The sequence below is a fragment of the Ascaphus truei genome, chromosome 2 (genome assembly GCF_040206685.1).
Source record: "Ascaphus truei isolate aAscTru1 chromosome 2, aAscTru1.hap1, whole genome shotgun sequence".
Taxonomy (NCBI): Eukaryota; Metazoa; Chordata; class Amphibia; order Anura; family Ascaphidae; genus Ascaphus; species Ascaphus truei.
In genome coordinates, this window is record NC_134484.1 from 462,989,075 (window position 1) to 463,012,427 (window position 23,353).

At 42.3% G+C, this 23,353-nt stretch overlaps 1 protein-coding gene across 2 annotated transcripts in view; it reads left to right on the top strand.

The window, feature by feature from the left end:
- Positions 1-397: 397 nt before the first annotated feature.
- Positions 398-23,353, top strand: part of MYL3 (myosin light chain 3) — an 80,995-nt gene continuing 58,039 nt past the window's right edge. For both annotated transcript variants that reach the window (XM_075588078.1, XM_075588077.1), the window contains exon 1: positions 398-632. In XM_075588078.1, coding sequence (XP_075444193.1) covers positions 495-632 — 138 coding nt within the window. In that variant the 5' untranslated portion in view covers positions 398-494. The remainder of the gene's footprint in view (positions 633-23,353) is intronic.

The window sequence follows — 23,353 nt, forward strand, 5'->3', positions numbered from 1 at the left end:
TAACCAAGTTTAGGTTGAACAGATTTTAGGGCAGAAATATATGTATATTAGTTTAGGTTTTTATGTAGTTGAAATAAAAAAGGCAGTGAGGTATGTTGAATACTCTAATACATGAATAAAATAATAATTCATAGCCAGTGTAAGATATAGGAAGAATGTATAATATTAAACTTGGAAAGATTAGAGCAACTCACAAGAGACGATATCCATATATAAGGTGTCCCAAGCCTTCTATCCATGTAAGTGCTAATTCATAGCAATGCCATGTCAATCTGCTCTAAAATAGCAAAGCCAATGTTTTATCCTTATATAGCAATCCCCCTATTGTCATCCATGGCATGTGAAGTTGAATGGTGGGTGGAGTGATGCATTTGGTGGCCTTAAAGGCTTGAGCAGATAATGACCTCTATAGCCAGATTAAACTGTGCACTAGTTCCCTCCTGGGTCTTGGGCAACTACCGTCTCTGTGTGTTCTTTATAGTTTTCCTAACATCATGCCACCCAAGAAACCAGAACCCAAGAAGCCAGAACCAAAGAAAGAAGAACCCAAGGAAGCACCCAAGGAAGCACCTAAGCCTCCACCAGAACCTGAGCCTCCCAAGGAAGTACTATTTGATCCATCCACTATCACAGTACGTATATTTTTCTACTGTACGTCTCAGTGGTAAAGCAAAGGTCTGCTTTTATGTGTATGATAACAGATAATTACTATGTATAAAGGTTCTGCTGCTAACATATGATAACATACTTAGTTATGGGCAGCCATGCCTGTGAAATACAACACATTTAGAGAGAAATAGCTTTCTTACAGGCTCCTAAGAACTTGTTTTAATCTTTATGTGGTCAAAGTTGTTTGCAAAAGTAGTAGTACTGGGACAAAAGATGTGCATATTTTTTGAAGCACTTTGCTAAATTGACCCTTGATTTCACACACAAAAGTGGCAAGCAAGAGCGATACCTGTCAACACACCTGAGATACTCTGGATATGGCTAGTATCAATGTCAAATAAGCTAATTTATGTCTGTTTTCCAGACATCTCAGGTGTGTCTACAGGAATCTCTGTACATGTTGTATAGAGGAGTTTTTTGAGATACATAAATTGATGAATACTCTTTGTTTCTCTCTGTTGCGGCGTTTCTTTCTCTTCTCCTCCTATCACCCTCCCTCCCTATTTCAGCAAAAACTCTCTTTCAGTGTCAGACGGATGTAATAATATTTTTCAGCCCTGTAAAGCTTGAACAATTTGGCAAACACGGTTTGACTGATTAACAAAGAAATGACCATCATTTACTAACAAAGAAATGACCATCATTTACTAACAAAGAAATGACCATCATTTACTGACAAAGCAATGACCATCATTTACTAAACATTGGTGCAAACCTTTTTACAAAATGTATTTACTGAAATGGGCATAGTTTGTCTAATACAAATCCTTCTATTATGTAATATGAATGAGTATATATACTATATATATATATATATATATATATAAACTTAGTGGTAATCTGTGTCTGTAAATTAAAACAAGAAGTGGTGCTCACATCTATTACTATGACATAGGTGATTGTTTATTCCAGTGTGTGTGTGTGTGTGTGTGTGTGTGTGTGTGTGTGTGTGTGTGTGTGTGTGTGTGTGTGTGTGTGTGTGTGTGTGTGTGTGTGTGTGTGTGTGTGTGTGTGTGTCCTATAGAAAATGTGTATTTATATAAATATGCACATACTTTGTGGCAAAACAGATTTCCAAAAATGTACACGAGCGTCGAACAATTATTTTGTCCTTAAAAGCGGAACAAAAATCAATCTAGTAAATAACAGACTAGCTCGAAACATAGTATTAAATTAAAGTAGTACGATTCATGCCTTGATGAGCACACTTGTCAAAATGCTGAAGCACAAAATATATTTTACTCCCCAATGTAAAAATATAACGATCACCTAAAATTGCTGCATTTAGTTTGTATTGATATAAACTGTCATTTTTTTTGACATTGCACACCTGAAGCCCTATAGATTAATAATTCCCTGTGTCTAGAGAATATATGTTGATGGCAATTCATTAGGATCAGGAATCTGGTATGACTTTCTCTTGCAGGTTATCTTTCTATGCAGCAATGTGCAGAACAAGTGATAAGAACACCTGCCACGTCACAGACCAGCTTGACTGTTTCAATGTCACAAAAAGCATTAACTAACCATATCAGACTCATTGAAAAGGTTAAGTGGCCATGTGTGACAGGCTCAGTTAAGTGCTAACCTTATTATGCATAAGCTTAATATATCCTAATCGGCAGTTTCCAGACCAGTGAGGGTCCAAAAATATAGATAACAGCAAAGTGCCCCCTGAGGCTTTAGAAATGAAGCATTAGCATCTGGCTTTGGGTAGCTTTCATCGTCCAAAGAAAAATGTACTATATCTCACTTTTGGATATTAAGTTGCATAGTAAAAAATACAATGAGCAGAAAGAGGGGCGCTTTCAATGTTCAGATCATTAATAAGACCGCACCTACGTTATCAGATTCAGGAGGCCACATATGATGTATGTAGAATAATAATAATAATAATAATAATGTGTTCTTGTATAGCGCTGCTAGTTTAATGTAGCGCTTTACAGAGACATTTTGCAGGCGCAGTGAGATAAAGTGACTTGCTCAAGGTCTCAAGGAGCTGACACTGGGAATTGAACCTGGCTTCAAACTCAGTGCCAGTTAGTGTTTTTACTCACTCCTTCTCCCTAATAGAGAAGTGATTGGAGGCTAGAATGGGAAAGGTCAACAAAATAATGAATATTGGAAGTCTTAATAATATTAATAATTTTTCTTATATAGTACTTACTGAAAGTGTATGCAGTGTTGTGCATAGAATTATAGTCACAATGAGTGCCTGCCCCATAGAACTTGCAATTTACTGTTGGTGTCTGATGCACAGAAATATTCAGAGATCTGCCCAAGGTCACAAGGAAAGTTGCCACTGGAATGTTAACAAGGTTTACCCACTTCAAAAGCAGGGCCATTATGACTGAGTGATTCCTTCAGCCCCTTACTGAGAGAGACTTTAGGGCCTCAACATGTTCATCTCATAATAGAAATGTGAGTAATAGGAAAATCATAACATAGACACGTGATTGGAGTCAAGAGTTTGGTAATAGAGACATGATTGGAGGCTAGAGGTTAGAAATACAGACATGATTGGAGGCAAGAGGTTGGTAATAGAGACGTGATTGGAGGCTAGAGGTTGGTAGTAGAGACGTGATTGTAGGCAAGAGGTTGGTAATAGAGACGTAATTGGAGGCTAGAGGTTGGTGATAGAGACGTGATTGGAGGCTAGAGGTTGGTGATAGAGACGTGATTGGAGGCTAGAGGTTGGTAATAGAGACGTGATTGGAGGCTAGAGGTTGGTGATAGAGACGTGATTGGAGGCTAGAGGTTGGTAATAGAGACGTGATTGGAGGCTAGAAGTTGGTAATAGAGACGTGATTGTCGGCTAGAGGTTGGTAATAGAGACGTGATTGGAGGCTAGAGGTTGGTGATAGAGACGTGATTGGAGGCTAGAGGTTGGTAATAGGGACATGATTGGAGGCTAGAGGTTGGTAATAGAGACGTAATTAGAGGCTAGAGGTTGCTAATAGAGACGTGATTGTCGGCTAGAGGTTGGTAATGTGCCTGGAAGCCTGAGAACATATTTATTTGGTGGAAGGGTTATACTGATACATTTTATAGCCTTCTACTAGAAGTAGTGATGGACAGTACTGTCTCCACTGCCATGGTTGAAGGAGAAAAAGTCTGCAGCGCTGGACACAGTGTCTGCCGCGGTCGTGCTGCGGTTGTCCATACTTCCGTATCGGAATCCCACAGCGTTATTTCTCCTACAGTATGCTGTGGCCGTTAGTCTTGCTACAACTGTGGCACTACCTTATTTTTATAGAAGTTATGAATGAACCTGTATTAATAAGGGAACACAATGAAACAATGAAACAAAGCAACAGAACATTATTTATTATTTTATTTATTTATAAAATATTTTACCAGGAAGTAATACATTGAGAGTTACCTCTCGTTTTCAAGTATGTCCTGGGCACAGAGTAAAACAAAATAATACACTGTTACAAATACAGTTACATAAATGAACAGGGTATACATTATATACAAGACATTGCATGCACAGTTAAAGAAAATATATATTATGAGCGTATGAAACAGTTACTGACCAGGTTAAAGTGTGAGACAGCCTTAGATTTGAATGAACTTAAGCTGGTGGTGGATATGAGAGTCTCTGGTAGGTTGTTCCAGTTTTGGGGTGCACGGAAGGAGAAGGAGGAACGTCCGGATACTTTGTTGAGTCTTGGGACCATGAATAGTCTTTTGGAGTCTGATCTCAGGTGATAAGTGCTGCATGTGGTCGGGGTGAGGAGCTTGTTCACGTAGCTGGGTAGCTTGCCCAGAAAGTATTTGAGGGTGAGACAGGAAAGGTGAACTTTGCGCCTAGACTCTAGTGTTGACCAATCTAGTTCTTTGAGCATTTCGCAGTGATGTGTGTTGTAGTTGCATTGGAGAACAAAACAACAAATTAAATTGTAGAGGGTGTCAAGTTTGCTAAGGTGGGTTTGAGGAGCCGAGCCATATACTATGTCTCCATAGTCAATAATTGGCATTAGCATCTGCTGTGCAATACGCTTTCTGACCAGGAGACTTAGGGAGGATTTGTTCCTGTAAAGTACCCCTAGTTTGGCATAGGTCTTGGTTGTCAGGGTTTCAATGTGCATCCCGAATGTTAAGTGGGAGTCAAACCATAAGAGGAGGGCGGGGGGGGGGGGGGAATAATTGGATAGTATTAAAAATAATTCTACATTTTGGGAAAGTGTAGTTGGAGAGAGATTATCCAACCATGCACTGTAAATAAGGACAGAGGGCTTCTCTGAAAATGTAATCTGTGATATTGTATTTAAAAGGAAGCAGACAGTAGTTTTGGAGATTTAAACAAATCATTATTCTGAATAAAGCTATTCTGGATCTAATTTTACTTTTCTACAGGGGTTTGAGAAATGAGATTTGGGGACTGATTGTCAATGGTAAAGTAGGACATTTCCTACAATTAAGTAATAAACACTATGAAATTGACGTAATTAGCCCCAAAATGGAAAATGTTAACATATTTCAGAGTAAATATTCAATTAATTAAACAGCTCTCCTTTTTTCACTTTTCACTCCTCATCGTTTTAAATTCGACTTAAAAAATAAATATGAAATGACAATTTCACGACACAATTTGCCCAAATGGACAATGCAGGGTCTGCAGGAGGTTAACAGCAGACCAGAGGCGCCCAGTTTCCTGCTTACCCTGCCTCCTCTGACACCAGAGAAGATAAGGCAAGAAAGAGAGAGGGAGCCTCCGATCTTCATATACTCTCCTGTGGATACTTCAGCTACACCAGAGTAGATAGGGACACTTTCTCTTCCTACCCCATTTCACCCTCGCCATTCCATCTACTTACCCGCTCCCATGTCACTCCCCCCCCCCATGTCGCTCTCATCCCTATATCCCTCTCTCCTTCCCCATAACACTCCCCCAACCCCATATCCACCAGACTAGTTGATAAAAAGACATGGAATGGGTTTGCTTCCCTCTAGTTACTCCTTTTTGTATGATAACACGATGTACAGTAGTGAACAGGAGTTTGCACAGGCAAAGCCTTCTCACCTTCCTCCATACTGTCACTCACAGGCCCCAACAAATAGAAACTCTTCTTCATTTTAATAGAATATAATTGTTTAATTGGAAATGGATTCAGTTAATTAATAACGGATTGTTATTTTCTTTTCAACATTCTTTGTTGTTGCAACCAACACTGTTATACTGTATAGTACACTACTGTATTGGGCAGTGACACCGACGGACCGAGGAGAGAAGAAGCCCTTTGAAGGTTCTCCTCAGCTCCCTTCTGATTCAGCATAACACTGGAGCACAGCTATTTCCACTGTGTCTTTGCTCTGGCGCAGACATTATAATTAGGGGGGTGGATTTTTACTTTCATACTGTATTATACCGAGTTCTTAAAACACTAATAACTTTTGACTGGCAGGTTTGACATTTTGCAGACTTTTGTTCTGAATTATCTTACTCTACAGTTGTCATAAAAATCTGTTAAGTAAGTTTGAGAATGAAATATATGAACATATGAGCTTGCCAACAATAAAGAGCTTTTTTGCTCTCACTTTCTCATGTTGTTCATTTTATTTTAGTGCCCAGACACACTGGTGCTTTTCTAAACATATCTTTGCTTGCTGACCCTTATATTAGAGATTCAACATTTTAGCTAGTGTATAATATTTACTAAGCAGTGCTGTGCTGTAGGACATCTTAGATTAAGACATTGTACATCCCCTTAAGGTGTCATAAAGCCAAGGACCTCAGCACATACTGTACTGTATATGGCATATATATATATATATATATGATATAAAAACTGATCCTTTTTCCACCTCAAGATTTACACATTTGGGATATTTTTCGAACGTGTGATTTGGGGTTTATGGTTTTACCAGTTTTGTGTATAAAAGAATGTAATTTATATATATATATATAAATAGTTTGTTCTTGTATAGCGCTGCTAGTTTTACATAGCGCTCTACAGAGACATGTTTTTGGTGCCTGAGGCACAGGGAGATAAACTGACTTGCCCAAGGTTACAAGGAGCCAAGACTGGGAATTGAGCCAGACTCCTTCTGCTTCAAACTCAATGCCAGTCAGAGTCTCTACTCAGTGAGCCGCTCCTTCTCCATAATTATGGTTAAATATATGGCTAAAGCTTTGTAGAAGTTCTACAGTGCTTTAACTAGGAAAACGCTATATTTTTTATACCGCATTGTGGGATGAGCGATTAAACCTAATAGGACAAAGATTCCTAACCACTGCATAAGGACAAATTAATTTAAAATAATTCATTATTATAACTCATAACAAGAAATAAAGATAACAAGACTAATAACATCTCTAAATAATACATTATTCCGATCAAATCCCGCATCTCACACTCAATTCTCCTCCTCACTTTTAAAGCTTTACACTCCTCTGCCCCTCCTTACATCTCAGCCCTAATTTCTCGCTATGCACCATCCCGACTCTTGCGGTCTTCTCAAGGATGTCTTCTTTCTAACCCCTTTGTATCTAAAACCCTCTCCCACCTTAAACCTTTCTCACCGACTGCCCCGCACATCTGGAATGCCCTTCCCCTCAATACTCGACTAGCACCCTCTCTATCCACCTTTAAGACCCACCTTAAGACACACTTGCTTAAAGAAGCATATGAATAGCACTGTGGATATTCTGAACACATGATACATAAAGCTTGGCCCCCTGCAGACGCACTTACCAGAACTCCCTCCTACTGTCTCTGTACGATCTCCTACCTACCAATTAGACTGTAAACTCCTCGGGGCAGGGACTGCTCTTCCTTAATGTTACTTTTATGTCTAAAGCACTTATTCCCATGCTCTGTTTATATTATTTGTTATTTATATGATTACAACATGTATTACTACTGTGAAGCGCTATGTATATTTATGGCGCTTTATAAATAAAGACATACAATACAATTATTACTAGGAACATGCTACATTTTATACTGGGTGGTGGGATGAACGATTAAACCTACTAGGACAAAGATTCCTAACACGAAATGAAACACAGGCAAAACAACCTATTAAATGTCATTAATTTGTGGATTTTGTCTTCAAATTGTCTCAGTATTGTCAAACTTCAGTTAAAAAGCGATAATGACTGGACAATTTAATTCTCACACTATTGGGTGGTATTATGAGAACTGATAAATAAGCCTAGTTTCCACTGACAGCCGAGGCACCGGCAGCGAAGTTGTCAAGAAAGGCGGCTATTGTCCATCACGACGCTCAAGCAGGACATTGAAGTCATCCAAAAATGGAAATGCTGAATATAACTTACACTCTCACATTATTGCGACTTGAAAAGAAATACGTTAAATGTAATATAAAAACCTGCGAAACATGTTCTTGTTCGCACAACTCTAGTATTGAGGAGTTTACTCATCTTCCTGGTCAAAGGAAAACTAGATTTGTATAGGAACCACGTAAAGTGAAACATTTGAAAAGGCCAGGATTAATATTCTTCATTACTTTTGATGTCCTCTGGTGCCTTAAAAAGCTTATGTAGAAATGACGATGAAAAATGGTCCATCGTTAACATATTTTACTTTTACAACATAACATGAATGTAATATCAGATCATTAATTCATATGCGATTCCTATGTTTGGAACTGTATGGAATTATATGCAATCAGTCTACATAAACATTATAACTACATGCTACAGCATTTGACACATACTGTACATGAGAAGGGTCACACCATAACACATTGTATAAATACAAACTTCTAGTTGTGTTGTAAATATATGGAAACATGAAATGAAATCCAAAATACACACGTGTGTATTAATGCATTAACCAAAACTATATAAAATAACATCTTATAGGAAGTATTAAAGAGCACATTTGTTGTCTTTGATCCCAGGCAGAACTGAACTCATTATAATACCGCTCTATAATGACGTTTGATATCTTGAATGATACAGAACAACTGTGTTTCCTTTTCTGATTTGTGCAAATGTCTTCTACTGTATTTCTCTATTCTACTGTATGTCTCTAGCCTACTGTATTTCTCTAGCCTACTGTATTTCTATAGCCTACTGTATTTCTATAGCCTACTGTATGTCTCTAGCCTACTGTATTTCTATAGCCTACTGTATTTCTATAGCCTACTATATTTGGAAAGGGATGTTCTTCATACTCAGTTCTTCTCAACAACTGCTTTTTAAACTTGTCTTGTGACTTTTTTCCATTGGTTCAATGGTATGTAACACATCAGTGTGCCCATGGGCACCACCATGTTCAAAGCACCCTTTGAAAAATCCTGCCCTTAAAGCAAAAGCTAACGATGACCGCAAAAATAAGACAAAGGAGAAAGGTTAGAGCGCAGGGATGCCAATGTCAATATTCTAGGTGGTAGGTTACAGCCCTGAGCAGGCAGTCCTCACATATTCAAATGTTTGTGACATCTCAGTGTCAATTATCTATGACAATGGCCCATTGATCTTACCAAAGTTAAGAGTCTGTGTAAACTTGCAGCAGCAAAGCTGCAAGGGAGAGAATAATGTACTCTTTGTTTAATTTTTTTTAATTCTGTGGACATGACAAATTATTTTGTTTCATCCTTCACTTGTCAGGTGGACTACGATGTATATACTGGATGGAAATAAAGATATTTATGCCTTATACAGTACTGTAGTTTGTGTCATTCACAGGTTTTGTACAGGAGATGAATTTGACCTCCAATAGTGCCTTTTGTTTTTAAATATCTGTTAACTGTTCGCAATGTTACTGTTGAAAAAATGATTACGAGAAGAGTGAAGATCATCACAGCGACAGTGGAGTTTCTTACACATCAGAAAAGCATGTTTCGTTTTGGTGCCAGAAGAGATACAGCATCCAAGCACAGTGGCCCTTCCAGCTTGGGTAATGATCACATTGTGGCGAAGTCATTGGAATAACGCGAACGTAGTTCCTGGGGAGTGGTGCACGTGATGTCCTCCAGAAAAAGGGCACAAAGCAGATGACATCCCCTGGATGTCACCAATGTGCCAGCCCCAATCATAGGGGCACTGAAGGGGGTAAACTGATAGGATGGCAAATACAAAACCAAACAAAAATGCTGCATACATTTTGCAATAAAGTAGAAAATGTTGATGAGAATTGGAATGGAAAATAATATACTTTTTGTCACGATTGTGCTCGCCACAAACCGGGACCGGACCGCGGGGCTGAGGCTGGGTTATGAAATCACCGACCTTATACCGTGCAGACTGGTCCGGAGTGCGCAGTTCATAGTCAAACAGGCCGGGTTCAGGACTGGAGATAACAGCATAGTTGTTGGGCAAGCCAGAGTCGGGGTAGGAGATATCCGGGTAGTCGTAGTTCAAACAGGGAGTCGGCAACAGGAAATCAAGCTGGTCCTTTTGCGTCAGCGCAATCGCTGCAGGTCGGGAACGAGGTTTACGCGAGTGGCGTCCACGACCCATGGCTCCGGTCTAGGAGAGGGAAGACTGACCGCAATAGGCACACCACCAGGCAGCACTAGTAACCCCATGTTACAGCGCAAACGAAGCAGGTCTGTAAGAACCAGGAACTCAGGAACTCAGCGTAGCAGCAGCAGGCCTGGAGGAAACTGGACGAGTACAACGAACTGGAACAAAAACAGAGATACGTAACGAAAGAACAAGGCTTGTGGCAGAAACACAGGTAACATCCCATAAGGATCTATGCTCGGCCAGGAAGTGAAGCCAAAGCAGGATATTTAAAGCGACAGTGACCAATCCGGACGAGGGGCATGGCGGAGGCGTGTCGAGGAGCTGCTTGTGAGTGGTTGAGAGACCAGGAAGTAGTGGAGCACAGCTGAGAGTCTGTAACACCAGTGCCAGAATCCAAGATGGCGACGGCAGAGTTCAAGGTATGCACTGGGCGGCGGCATGGGTAGCGACGGGGGGCAGGGGCAGCAGCTGCTGCAGTACTGGTAGTGGGTAAGGAGGGGTCACGCCGCAAGGGACGTGGCCCCCGATTCCTTACAGTACCCCCCCACTTCAGGATCGACCTCAGGGCGATCATAACCACTCCTAGAGTTGGGGGACCTGGAATTGTTCCGGAAATATCTAGGATGGAGAGTAGAGTTGTGGTCCAGAGACTCGTGGGCACTCATTGGTCTCGGAGACATGGAGTTATTCCTAAATTGTTTTAGGCGAGCAGGGGATCCGTAAACCAGCAATTCATGGGCGAGTACAAGCTTAGGATAAGAGAGTGGTGGCACAGACATTTTTGGTACGGGGCTCGCCACGCGAAATGACTTGGAAATCCAAGGCTGTGAAGAACCAGGGGGTTCCGGAGCAGAAACGGCAGAAGGACCCCCGCTGGGAGCCCAGTCCCTAGTAATGGTACCAAAGTTCAGGACATGAGGCACCAATAGTTGAAAGAGTATATCAGGGCGACCTTCCGGAAAGACAAAGTCTTTGCTGACATCAGCACGTGGGAATTTGAGAGGGTCTTCTCCTCCAGAGGTTTTCCGGGTAGTGGTCAGCGAGGGTATAGGGTGGGTGGGTGCATTGCCAGGTATGGGTATAGTAGATGACAAGGTGAACAGTAAACCAGGCTTAGGGACTGAAATCTTGAGGTGTGAACTGAGTATTTCCAACACAGAGGACACAGGCACAACAGAAGGTTCCGTGAGGGATAACCATGGGTTCGCTGAGGCAGAGAAGAAATCAGTAGTGGAGCTCCCAAATATTGTAGAACGCTCAGAGAGAGACAGTATAGTCTGTGATCTCCACTTCCCAGAGTCCAAGCCAGAGACAACAGGGAGAGAAACCCCATAGTTAAAGTCATACTGAGGTACTTCAGGGGCCACCGAATGGTCCATGAAAATAAACTGTCCTCCCGCACCGGGGATTTGGAGCGTGGCAAGGGTTACTTCGGATATGGCACCAGAGTCTGGGGAAGGTATACAGGGCCTTGCAGAGATTTGAACAACCGCATGAGGCGGATTACGTGCTGCAACGAACTCCAAGGGCATCGTACTTGTCATAGGAGTGTGAGTAGGAATAGGCACTGGAGCTTTAATATCTGGAACTTGACAATCAGGCAGTGCAGGTGCAGCGGAGGGAGGGGAGCTAGTGTCTGGAGCTGGAGGCTCAGAATCTGTAACAGGGACACTGGTAGAAGGAGAACTAGCGTCGGAAGCTGACACCTGGGATTCAGTGACAGGTACTGGGGAAGTTAGAGGGTCAATAATCGGTAAGTTGGAACCGGGGAAACTCTTAACAGCAGAAACAGTAGGAAAAAGAGTTTTATCAAAAACTGCAAGGGCCCTAACTGGGGTACTTGTCATGACAAAATCAGAAATAGGTATGTTTACTAGTGCAAAAATTCTGATAACGGAACTGCTAGCCAGTGATGTGGGTGTCTGGGTTACACTAATAAGAAAATCAGATACTGTGGAAAGTGACTTAGGACTCATGGAAGTTCTAGGTTTGCAGGATATGTGTGAGAAGGTACCCATTAACCCAGGACCCATTAACCCAGGGGTTTTAATCTTAGTCCTAAATAACCCAATGGTTGCTGGAGCACAATTAGATGCAGTGCTAAAGGACTGAGGTTTAGCAAGTGAAGGAAGACAAAATAGCTCAGATTTATACACCTGAATTTGTAATGTAGGCAGGGTGGTTTCTGACTGTACTAAGGGGGTGACAGCAGATACGCGGATCTCTGGAGGGGTTGCTTGGGAAGGAGTGTCTGGGAAATCAGAAAAGACTACAGATTCCATGACAAGGGAACTATGTGCTGAAGCAGGGATCTCAGCATTCTGAGTGACATACTGGGTCAGCAAAATACCTGGGAGTGGGGATTCTGCGAACAGGCTTAGAGAAAAACCCGGTTCCTGAATACCTTTAACTGGAACCAGTATTTTAGCAGAAGTTTCAAGGGACACGGCAACGGAAACTTGAGCTGAAGCAGGGGGATTGTAGTAAAGAAAATTCAAGGACTCAGCAAGTTTAGGGGAGTCATTCAGTGCAACCTCTGCTGTCAGACTTGGGGATTCATTCTCTGATGCATTAGCCTGGGGGCAGCAAGGATTTACAGAGGTCAATGTAGGTAGTACCTGAGAGTCAAAAAGAGGGAGATTTGCCTCTGAAATTGAGGATACAAGGAGTTCCTCCTCTGGAGCCAAGCATGTGGCCTTAGCTGGCGAACAGGGGATTACAAAAGGAGGCTCATCGGGCTGACCCGCAGGGGTTTATATAGGAATGAGCTCGGGAACAGAGCCTAGGGATTCTAACTTAGAAGGTTGAAGCAGAGGGGGTTCCTTCTGACATGGGGAGCACGCAGAGCTGCCTATCAGGGGTTAAAGCAGAAAAAACCTCAAGGGCAGGAGTTAGGGATTCTGAGTTAGAAAGTGAGGGTAGATTCTCAGATACTAGGGCCGTAGCTTTGGAGATACAAGTATACTCCACGGGAACCTCACAGACCTGACTGGCAGGGGTTAACGCAGATATATCTTTGGGATTTAAGCAATGGGAGGTGCAATCAGGGCTAGAAATCATGGCAGCTTCTACCTTAGGGTGCAGTGATAGTGGGATGGTTTGGACATTTTTTGGAGAGGGAGGTGCCCCCACAGGTTTAACAACAGGACTGACAGAAAAGTGTTTGTGAATAGTCTGTGCTTAGGCAGCAAGTAGAGGTTCACGCTCACTTATGTTCCTGTCGAATTCCAGGAATAATTTAAGGGTGGTGTCTATGGCCTGAACCAGTACCCCAAAATCCCCAGATTCCAGTCCCGGAGTGGACCTAAGAAGGAGCAGTTGGGAGTACTGGGCTTGAAACATCTTCTTTAACTCTCTACATTCCTGAGATTTAGTCAGTATTTCTTTACGAGTCAATCTCTCTGTAGGGGTTAACCCTTCGTACATACAAGCAAGATTAGGCGGAGGCAGTTTTTGAAACAAATACTGTTCTTCAAACAGGGACTGGTCCGCAGCCTGGGACATAGGTTTAGTTACACATTTACCAACCCCCGCCACGGCGCGGTCCGGTTTTGTGGGGCCGAGCATACTGTCACGATTGTGCTTGCCACAAACCGGGACCGGACCGCGGGGCTGAGGCTGGGTTATGAAATCACCGACCTTATACCGTGCAGACTGGTCCGGAGTGCGCAGTTCATAGTCAAACAGGCCGGGTTCAGGACTGGAGATAACAGCATAGTTGTTGGGCAAGCCAGAGTCGGGGTAGGAGATATCCGGGTAGTCGTAGTTCAAACAGGGAGTCGGCAACAGGAAATCAAGCTGGTCCTTTTGCTTCAGCGCAATCGCTGCAGGTCGGGAACGAGGTTTACGCGAGTGGCGTCCACGACCCATGGCTCCGGTCTAGGAGAGGGAAGACTGACCGCAATAGGCACACCACCAGGCAGCACTAGTAACCCCGTGTTACAGCGCAAACGAAGCAGGTCTGTAAGAACCAGGAACTCAGGAACTCAGCGTAGCAGCAGCAGGCCTGGAGGAAACTGGACGAGTACAACGAACTGGAACAAAAACAGAGATACGTAACGAAAGAACAAGGCTTGTGGCAGAAACACAGGTAACATCCCATAAGGATCTATGCTCGGCCAGGAAGTGAAGCCAAAGCAGGATATTTAAAGCGACAGTGACCAATCCGGACGAGGGGCATGGCGGAGGCGTGTTGAGGAGCTGCTCGTGAGTGGTTGAGAGACCAGGAAGTAGTGGAGCACAGCTGAGAGTCTGTAACACCAGTGCCAGAATCCAAGATGGTGACGGCAGAGTTCAAGGTATGCACTGGGCGGCGGCATGGGTAGCGACGGGGGGCAGGGGCAGCAGCCGCTGCAGTACTGGTAGTGGGTAAGGAGGGGTCACGCCGCAAGGGACATGGCCCCCGATTCTTTACACTTTTATACAATTCATAGAGGACAGCTACTTTTAATTTGATTTACATATCCAACTGATATACAGTAGAGACTGAAGGATTTTTGTCCTCTGTGCAGGGGCGTAGCTATAGCCTGGGCAATGCCCGGGGGCCCACACTCTTGGGGGGCATGCTGTCCCCCCTGTCGGTGGCCCATCAGTCTCTCTTCAGATAGAGACAGGCTTGGGCAGGTAGGAGAGCGGAGGATGCCGGCTGCCGAGCGCGGAGCTGATCACAGAACAGCTGTTGCCAGTAGGAGGGAGAACAGGGCTGCTTAACCACTTCCGGGCAGCAGGTGGCACTGCAGAGTACTCCATAGCTGCTCCTCTACATCTGCCCGGGTCCGTGTGTCTGTTGATAAGTGTGTGCGTGTGTGTGTGTGTGTGTGTGTCTCTCTGTGCTGGTAAGTGTGTGTCTGTGTGTCTGTGTGTCTGTGTGTCTGTGTGGGTGGGTGTCTGTGTTAGCAAGTGTGTGTGTGTATGTGTTTCGTAAGTGTGTGTGTATGTGTTGGTACGTGTGTGTATTTGTAATGTATATGTGTATTTCATGCATTATGTGCATGTATATGTTGTATATTTAGTTTTTTTAATATATTGAATAATAATGTGTATTTGTATATGCATATCTGTGGGTTACACTATTGTTGCATGTTTGTTATGTGTGTATATGGTGTGGTGTTTGTGTGTAGGAGGGCAGGGGGGTGGAGAGAGTGGATGCTGGGGGGCGGAGAGAGAATGGAGGGAGGGAGGAGAGAGGATGGGGGCAGGGGTGGGAGAGGATGAGGGGAGGGAGGAGAGAGAGAATGGGGGAGGGAGGAGAGAGGATGGGAGAGAGAGAGGGGGAGGGAGGAGAGAGAAGGGGAGAGAGGGGGAGAGAGGATGGGAGAAGGGAGGAAAGAAAGGATGGGGAAGGAGGAGAGATATAGAGGATGGGGAAGGAGGAGAGAGGGGGAGAAGGGGAGAGGGAAGAGAGAGGATGGGGGAGAGGGAAGAGAGAGGAGGGGAGAGGGAAGAGAGGAGAGGGGGAGGTGGAAGAGAGAGGAGGGGGGGGAAGAGAGGTGGGAGGAGAGAGAGGAAATAGGGAGGAGAGAGGATGGGGGGAGAGGGAGGAGAGTGGATGGGGAGGATTGGGCAGAGAGGGAAGTTGGAGAATGGGGGAGAGAGTGACATGGGGGGGAGAAAGCTAGGATGGGGGTAGAGAGGAAGTGGGGATGGGGAGAGGGAGGAAAGCAAAAAAAAGGGGGAGGGGCATGTGTCCCAGTTTTTTACATTTGAAAATCTGGTCACCCTAAGGAGGGGGAGATTTGATGATGAAAGGGAGATCTGATGATGATGATGAGGAGGAGGAGGGAGAGAGAGTTGATTATGAGGAGGGGGAGATAGCTGAGGAGGGGGAGATAGCTGAGGAGGGGGAGATAGCTGAGGAGGAGTAGGGGGAGAGAGCTGATGAGGGGGGAGATTATGAGTGGGGAGAGATGATAAGGAGGGTGGAGATGAGGGGAGCGATATTAGGAGGAGGAGAGATGATGGCGAGGGGGAAAGATGATGATGATGATGATGATGATGAGTGATGGTGACAAGGAGGGATGGGGAGAGATGATGAGATAGAGAATCAGGGAGAGGATGTGGGAGGAAGAAAAAATTGCAGTCAGTATTAATATTAATGGGGCCCTGAAATTTTTTTTGCCCGGGGGCCCGCAAATGTCTAGCTACGTACTGCCTCTGTGAAAAACATGTGTTCTCATTGGAGCTTACACTGTCCACCATTCCAATTCACATATAGTACATAATTCTTACACAATGAATTTTAAAAACATAATTTCAGGTATCTATTGTTTGTAGAAGAACGCAATTAAAAGGTTTTGGAAAATAGGTTACTCTAAATTTAGGTTTACATTATAAGTTTACATTTGAGCATATTGAACTTTCATGAGGACTTAAAAAATAACCACAACATCACCATATTATGATTTAAATGACATTTTATACTTTTTTTTCATGGTGTGTGGGTGTTTGTGCCTGTTCACACCACCATCTCAACTTTCATTTAAAGGAAATAAACCCGCAGCAGTTCTACATTGAATTAAACCAGAACAATATTTTCCGATTCCTATTTTAGCAAAAGGCAAATTAAAGTTGGCAAAGCAACTTATTTTGCCAATGCTGACTGCGACTTTTTTGTTGGACAAAATAATTTTTCTGTTTTTGTTTGAAATAAATTGCTATTGCATGTAGCAGGAAAGAGTGTGGCTCTATAAAAACCTCTCTCCTGCATATTTTATATATTTTTTTTTACAATCTGTTCCAACCTCAATTCTTTAACTCCCACCAAGAAATTCTAATTTCAACTATTTCCTTTTTCTCCTAAAAACCATTGACAAACACGAGATTTCATCTTTTCCCCAAACCACCTTACTGATCGGTAGATTGAACTGGTTTTTCTATTGGTTAGAAACATCTGAATACACAGATACTTTTAAAGAGTGGGGAGGTCAGCCTATAATAGCAGTTAGAGGCGAACGTATCATATCATTAAAAACATAGGCTGAATGGGATCCTGTCATTATATGTTTTATGTACATTATTGGAAACTGGCAGAAACAATTCACGAAACATATATATTTTTTTAACTGTTCATGCTGCATCAGGCATTTTCTTTTAAGGAATAAATATCCCCTCTTGAAGAAACCAAAATCACTGTACAGAACCTATAATTTATGGGAAATGTTCTGTTTAGTTTAGAAATAAATGTATTTAATTTCTGAAGCCTTTTACAAAACATAAATCCCATGTTATTGTTATTCATATAATGAATCTGTCTTATCAGAAAATTATAGAGAAGGAGTTTAGGTAGGCGTATCTTTTCTGGGCCAATATGCAACAAAAAAAAGGTAATTTCAAAACTCAGCAATACAAAGTTTGAGAAGCAACTTTTACCGTAGAATTGTTTTTCGAAAAGTATACTGTACATGGTTTTAACAAAATGAAATGTACAAAAATAAGCACCATGTAAAATAAACACAGAGCAATTAGTAAATTATAAACACTTTGATAAAGTGCATGTTAGAGCGAAACGCGTCGTTGGTGCGTTTTTTTACCCTGTCCATTTTTTATTGGGGTCACCTCGGGATTGTTCATTGTTTCTGCTTTTTCGGCCGTGCTCTGCTTTTCATCTACATTCACTAATTAGTAAATAATAAAGTATGATCTGCCAGCTGTACTAAATAAGAATATGCATTCACAATCCATAAAATTAACTAAAATATTTCAAATGTTGGTATATGGGGCTGTGATCTGGACAAAATAAAGGACCACAGCATTGAATAGGTTACTAGAAAAAACAGGGAAGGATGAATGGAAGGAAACAAGAGAAGGGAATAATAAAGCATGTCCCAGTGAATTAGTGCACACTGTACATGGGTGTGAGATACAATACATGGGTGCTGTTCTCTCTCTATCAAATTCTAATTGCTCTTAATTAGGACACTGCTTCAATCAATAAGCAAAATTGAAAGGAAAAAAAAACAAGAACATGCTGATTGCCGTTAGTAAATAAATATAAATCTTTTCATGTAATTGATTTTCTGGAGTACTGATTGCTGATCTCAATTGTCCTGTCTATTTGCCTTGTCTTTGTTTTCACTTTTCATATTAATACCTTATGTATCTATATGACACTACTTTTACACATAGAAATCTAAATATTGTCTCAAGCTTTTATTTTGGCTATCCTTTAAGTCCTCCAATTCTCACACTGCACATGAATGAAACTGTTCAATTTGTTCTCCAGGTCTTGGTGAAAGTGTGTAGTCTGTTCCGATGCTTTCAATGGGACTCTGAGTGTATTGACAATGCGAGAGTAATGCAGGCACAAAAATAATCAACAGATACTTATCAGCTGGTGCTCCATATGAATAGGGTATCCTGAGCTCCCAAAGGAAATCAACAGTAGCGGTAGGAGTGATACAGGCACACAGACTTGCTAATCAAAAATAAATGTATTATGCCAAGGTGAAACAACATTTCGGCTGTATATATCAGCCTTTGTTAAGGTGAGGGCTCATCTCACCTTAGTAACTCCGTGTGCCTGTATCACTCCTACCTCTACTGTGATTGTGTTGACACATTGCTTTTCACACAGTGCAGAAAACTATAACTCAATGAAGTTTCTATGATACTTTCGGGGCTGAGGTACAGGTCAAGTAGTTTCCCCGTTGAAGGTCACAGACTTTGGGACCTATTCTAGTAGCCTTCATAACCCACATCGAGGCTTTTTAGCTGTTATCGGCCAAAAATGCCTACAGCGATTCAGAAAGCCTCAATAAGTTAGCAGCGAATGCAATAATCGCCATTTTTGCTGCCGTCCAAAACACATTGCCAAGTGAGCCACGATAAGACACTTATCGGCAGGCTTCGAAACTCGTGGAGTTCTAGTAGCCTCGATCATCTTACGGTGTATCAAGGCTAATCGCGGCTCTAGAATGGCAATTTCCTCCCAAATTCCTCTCGCCAGAAAAAGTTGGCGTGAAGCTGCCAAGAAGCTTCAGAGGCGGCGGCGAGAGAGGGACTTAGAAAGAAAATGTATTTTTCCTGCATCTGATTGATGCCGGGGGTCTCCGGACCTGATACACATTAATATCACCACCGGAGACCCCCGGCATGAGTCAGATGCATGAAAAATGCATTGACAGGCAACTTCATTACCTTAGCGGCTACCCGCTATTATATGTCAGTATGCATGTTGTTGCAAGAAAGAACTTTCCTCCGGGGGGTGGGGGGAAGGGTATGGACTATGCCTTGTTGCTCAAACACTCAAGTGTTTTGGTCAGCTAAAGAACCAGTTTAGGCTAGATGAATTGACTTATGGAGTCAGTCTGGGATAGATAACATGACCTGTAACGGCTTAGAAGAGGAATATACCGTGTGTACTGTGTGATGTCATTATAATCTGCCCAGCAACCAATGTTAGCCACTGTATGCTATTGTGTATAAGAACTCTGTGAAAATTGCTCTCAGTTAGAGTCTCCCTGACATTCCTGGTGAGGATCCTCCAGTATAGTGAATCAATAAATTACTCTGTATTGAACCTGTGTCAGCTCTTGTCCGTGTGCGCAGAAGCTGACATTCACAGACTGCAACATAAAATGTATTAGGCCTGGGGCATGGTGCAGGGAGGAGCGCTGGGCAGCGCTGACGCTCATGCTCTCCTGCTCAAGCAGGAGATTTTTCTTGTCCCTGCATGAGTGCCAGCGAGTGCCATTGGCTTCTGGCAGTCACGTGACCGGCCCTGCGCTTCCCTCAGCGGGAAATCTAAAATTTCTCTGTCGGCTCAAATTCCACACGCCTCCGCACGCCTCCGCACGCCTGCGGAAGCGCGAGGAAGCGCCGTCTAAAGCCGCGCTGATAGGGATAATGTTTCCCCTCAGCGCGGCTCAGCGTACCTCAGCACGATCTTTTTGACAATGTCCGAGGCCTTAGAGACGACCAAAAAGCTCACCATGTACAGAATAGAAGAAATGAGGTTGGGTGTAAGTAAGGTTCAGATGGAACTAATTTTTCCCAAAATGAAATGCAAGATCATTCTGTAAAGCTTAGGGCATGGAAGAAGAAAGAGAAACAATAGCAAATACAGTACTAGTTCACTGAAATATAGAAACAATTGACCACATGGAGTAAAAGACATTTAGTAAGAAGATAGTTTATGGGCCAGTGGTCTTTATCTGCCTCTATCTACTCTTGTTCTTTGTGTTTTGTTTTCATAAAGCAGCTTAATTGAAAACCCCCATCAGCTGACAATACACAAAGGGCACAAATAAGCTGTTGTGTGTATTTATGGAAGTCTTATTTTTAATACGACAGATCACAATGCTCACAGTGACTTTGAATACATCTGTGTTAGGCTGTCTTTGCTTCTTGGGGAATATTTAGGCCCCAGACACGAGAATGAAGGTTACATCTGCATGTGTAAAGGGAAGACAGATGCACTGCTTCTTAAATGGGGATCAGTGGTTCATAGCCAGCAAGCCTGATTTAGCATGTATCAGCAATATATAGAAGGTCTCACAGTAGGCTTAGAAGTATGTCATATTATATACAGTAACTAAGGGTTTATGCATCTGACAGCTGCTTTATCTACCATGAATAATGATTGATTTAATCCTTTGGATGCTCCTTGACGCAGCCACCATGTCAGCAGATCTGACCCTCCAGACGACCTCATGACGTACAGGTTACGTCACGGGATTTATGCTCATTTTATATACAGATTGTGGTCTGCACTCCTGTGGCCGGTAGAGGAATGGAAGAGGAGCATGAGTAATGGGGAGCTTGTCTGAGGGATGGACACGTGATCACAATGCATCATTGGCACTGTGGTACAGTGGGCCCTCCAGCACTCAAGGTGTTAATAATATTTCGATATACATTCCCCATTAGGAGCATACCAAAATAAAAGTATTGGAAATTGGTTAAAAAATAAAACTTCCAATTTAAAGATATCATTACTGACCTCATGGGTGTTCCTACAGTAAAAGTTGAACTCAATGTGCTGTAAAATGTTATAAGAAAGGCACAGTAATAAAGTGGATGCACTCAGACGCTATCTTGTGGTGTAATAACTATTTCCCAGAATCAGTCACCCAGGAGTAGAAGTCAAGTCAGTTTTATATTCAAGACCACATATAAATAAAAGACCACATCTTTCCAAATGATCTATTGTGGAAAGAAAGAAAAAATCTCCAAAGGACACATAAAATGAAAAAATAAAAAATGCTTTCCGTGTGTTAAGAAACTTGCATTCTGTGCTCTTTTTATATAGACAATTCTGAATGTTTACAACGTAATTTATGTCCTCTGCATTGACTACCTACAGCTCATAGGTTTTCCTATTCCCTGCAGCAAGAATGATATCATTCCAGACCACAAGCACAAGTCTTTCCTTGATATGCACGAGAAAGTGTGTTGTTTATTTGACTAGAATATGGAGTTGGAAACCAAGAACCAGCCTGTGCATATTCAATCTGATCATTGGAATAGTAGATATTTTATTCTGACTTCGCTAGTTAACAGACCTACATACTGTAAATAACTCTTTTGATTTGGGTATTTTTTCATACAGATGTAGCTAACCTTAATGTCTCCGGTGCTGCGGCTACCCACAGTCGCGAGACCAGGGTGGTCGTGGCACCAGAGGATTAACACTCCAGGGCGTCCCATTCATACGCATGGAACGCCCGCAGCGCGATCGCGGCCGACCCGTGCCGCAAACCTTTTGCTTCTTCGACCACGGCACCACGAACAGCGGATCATGCTACATCTGTAGATGGCGTTACTACAGGAAGATTGAATTTGTAACAAGAATTATATACATTTGGCAGCAAGAACTCTTCCCACTTACAGTTAGAAAAAAAAAACTAGACTGATTTCTTAACCTTTATAACATTCGCATAATTTACAAGGAGTTTTCAATAACCTCTTCCAAATAGTATATTATATAATGCTGTCATCAATTTTCTGGAGTTGGCTATTTCCTTTTTACTTGAGCACAAAAACAACGTTGTACCTAACCTCAATTTACAATAATCCTTAAAAACACAAGTGGCAGCTGATTTTTCAGTAATAATACTGTAATTATTCCCTAACACAACCGGAAATAAGAAGACAGGCCACACTTGTTCAAAGACGGTGTCATAGCAAATATTTTATTTAAGTAGTGCTGACGAACTGTTAATGCTCTTTGTTGTATGGACAAGTGACACTGTTAAAACATCACATGTACTGTATTCCAAGATCATATATTTGTTATATCTCTCCAAAATAATAAAAAAAAATTGAAAAAAAATAAAATAAAAATTCTGCATGCATCTATCCAGCATGGTGAGAAGTAGCTTAATGACCTTTTGCTGTTTGAAAATACTTCATTATTATGTAACAACTGTAAAAAAAAATCCTTTACATCATGCTTTTGCCAGAAATTGATCAAATAATGCTTGTATGCCAGGTAGATGTATACCAAGCAGCTTTCTCCATAACGTAGAGAGAAAATCTATTAATCCAGTTCCTTACATTTGATGCAGGTTTCTGAGGGGTACAGGTTAATGTCACCTAATCCTGGCAAAAAATAATCGGTGCCTCCAGCCTCCTCTATAACCATTACACAAGAACAGCAAAGTGGATGCAAAGCACCTTTATAAATTGAGCAAAGAGAGAGGTGAAATACATTTAATCAGACTTGCTCTATCTTATGATGCTTGAGACCAATAACCCATAGCAGGGGTTCCCAACCTTCTTGTGCCCAAGGGCACATTGGAGCGTCCAGGAGAGTAGCGGGCACAAATTGATGCCCATACACACACACGCACACGCAAATGCACACACACAATACACACACCACAGTGGGAAGCCTGCAGTGCCGCATCGATCCCACTCACGGATGTGGAAGTTGTGCCAGGCTTCTGGTTAGACCCGACCTCCAGTGCAGACTGGCATGCAGCAGCTGTTGGCATCACTGCAATTGCAGGCACCCACAAAATGCTTGGCGGGCTCGGGCACCCCATTTGGGACCCCAGGCCTATAGTGCAAACTAGTTTCCTGTATCCTGGCACTTCATTTGTTCCTTCCTCTTTTTTCTGTAAGTTGTAACCTTCCTTTCCATTTTCTGCACAATCTCATACAGTACATCGCATTATAATCTGTGCACCATGTAACTCCTCCATAACTCATCCTACTGACACCCCCTGGTGCTTTGCTACAAATGGGTCTATTGTATTCACTTTGAAATGTGACTTAACGCGTGTAAAATACACT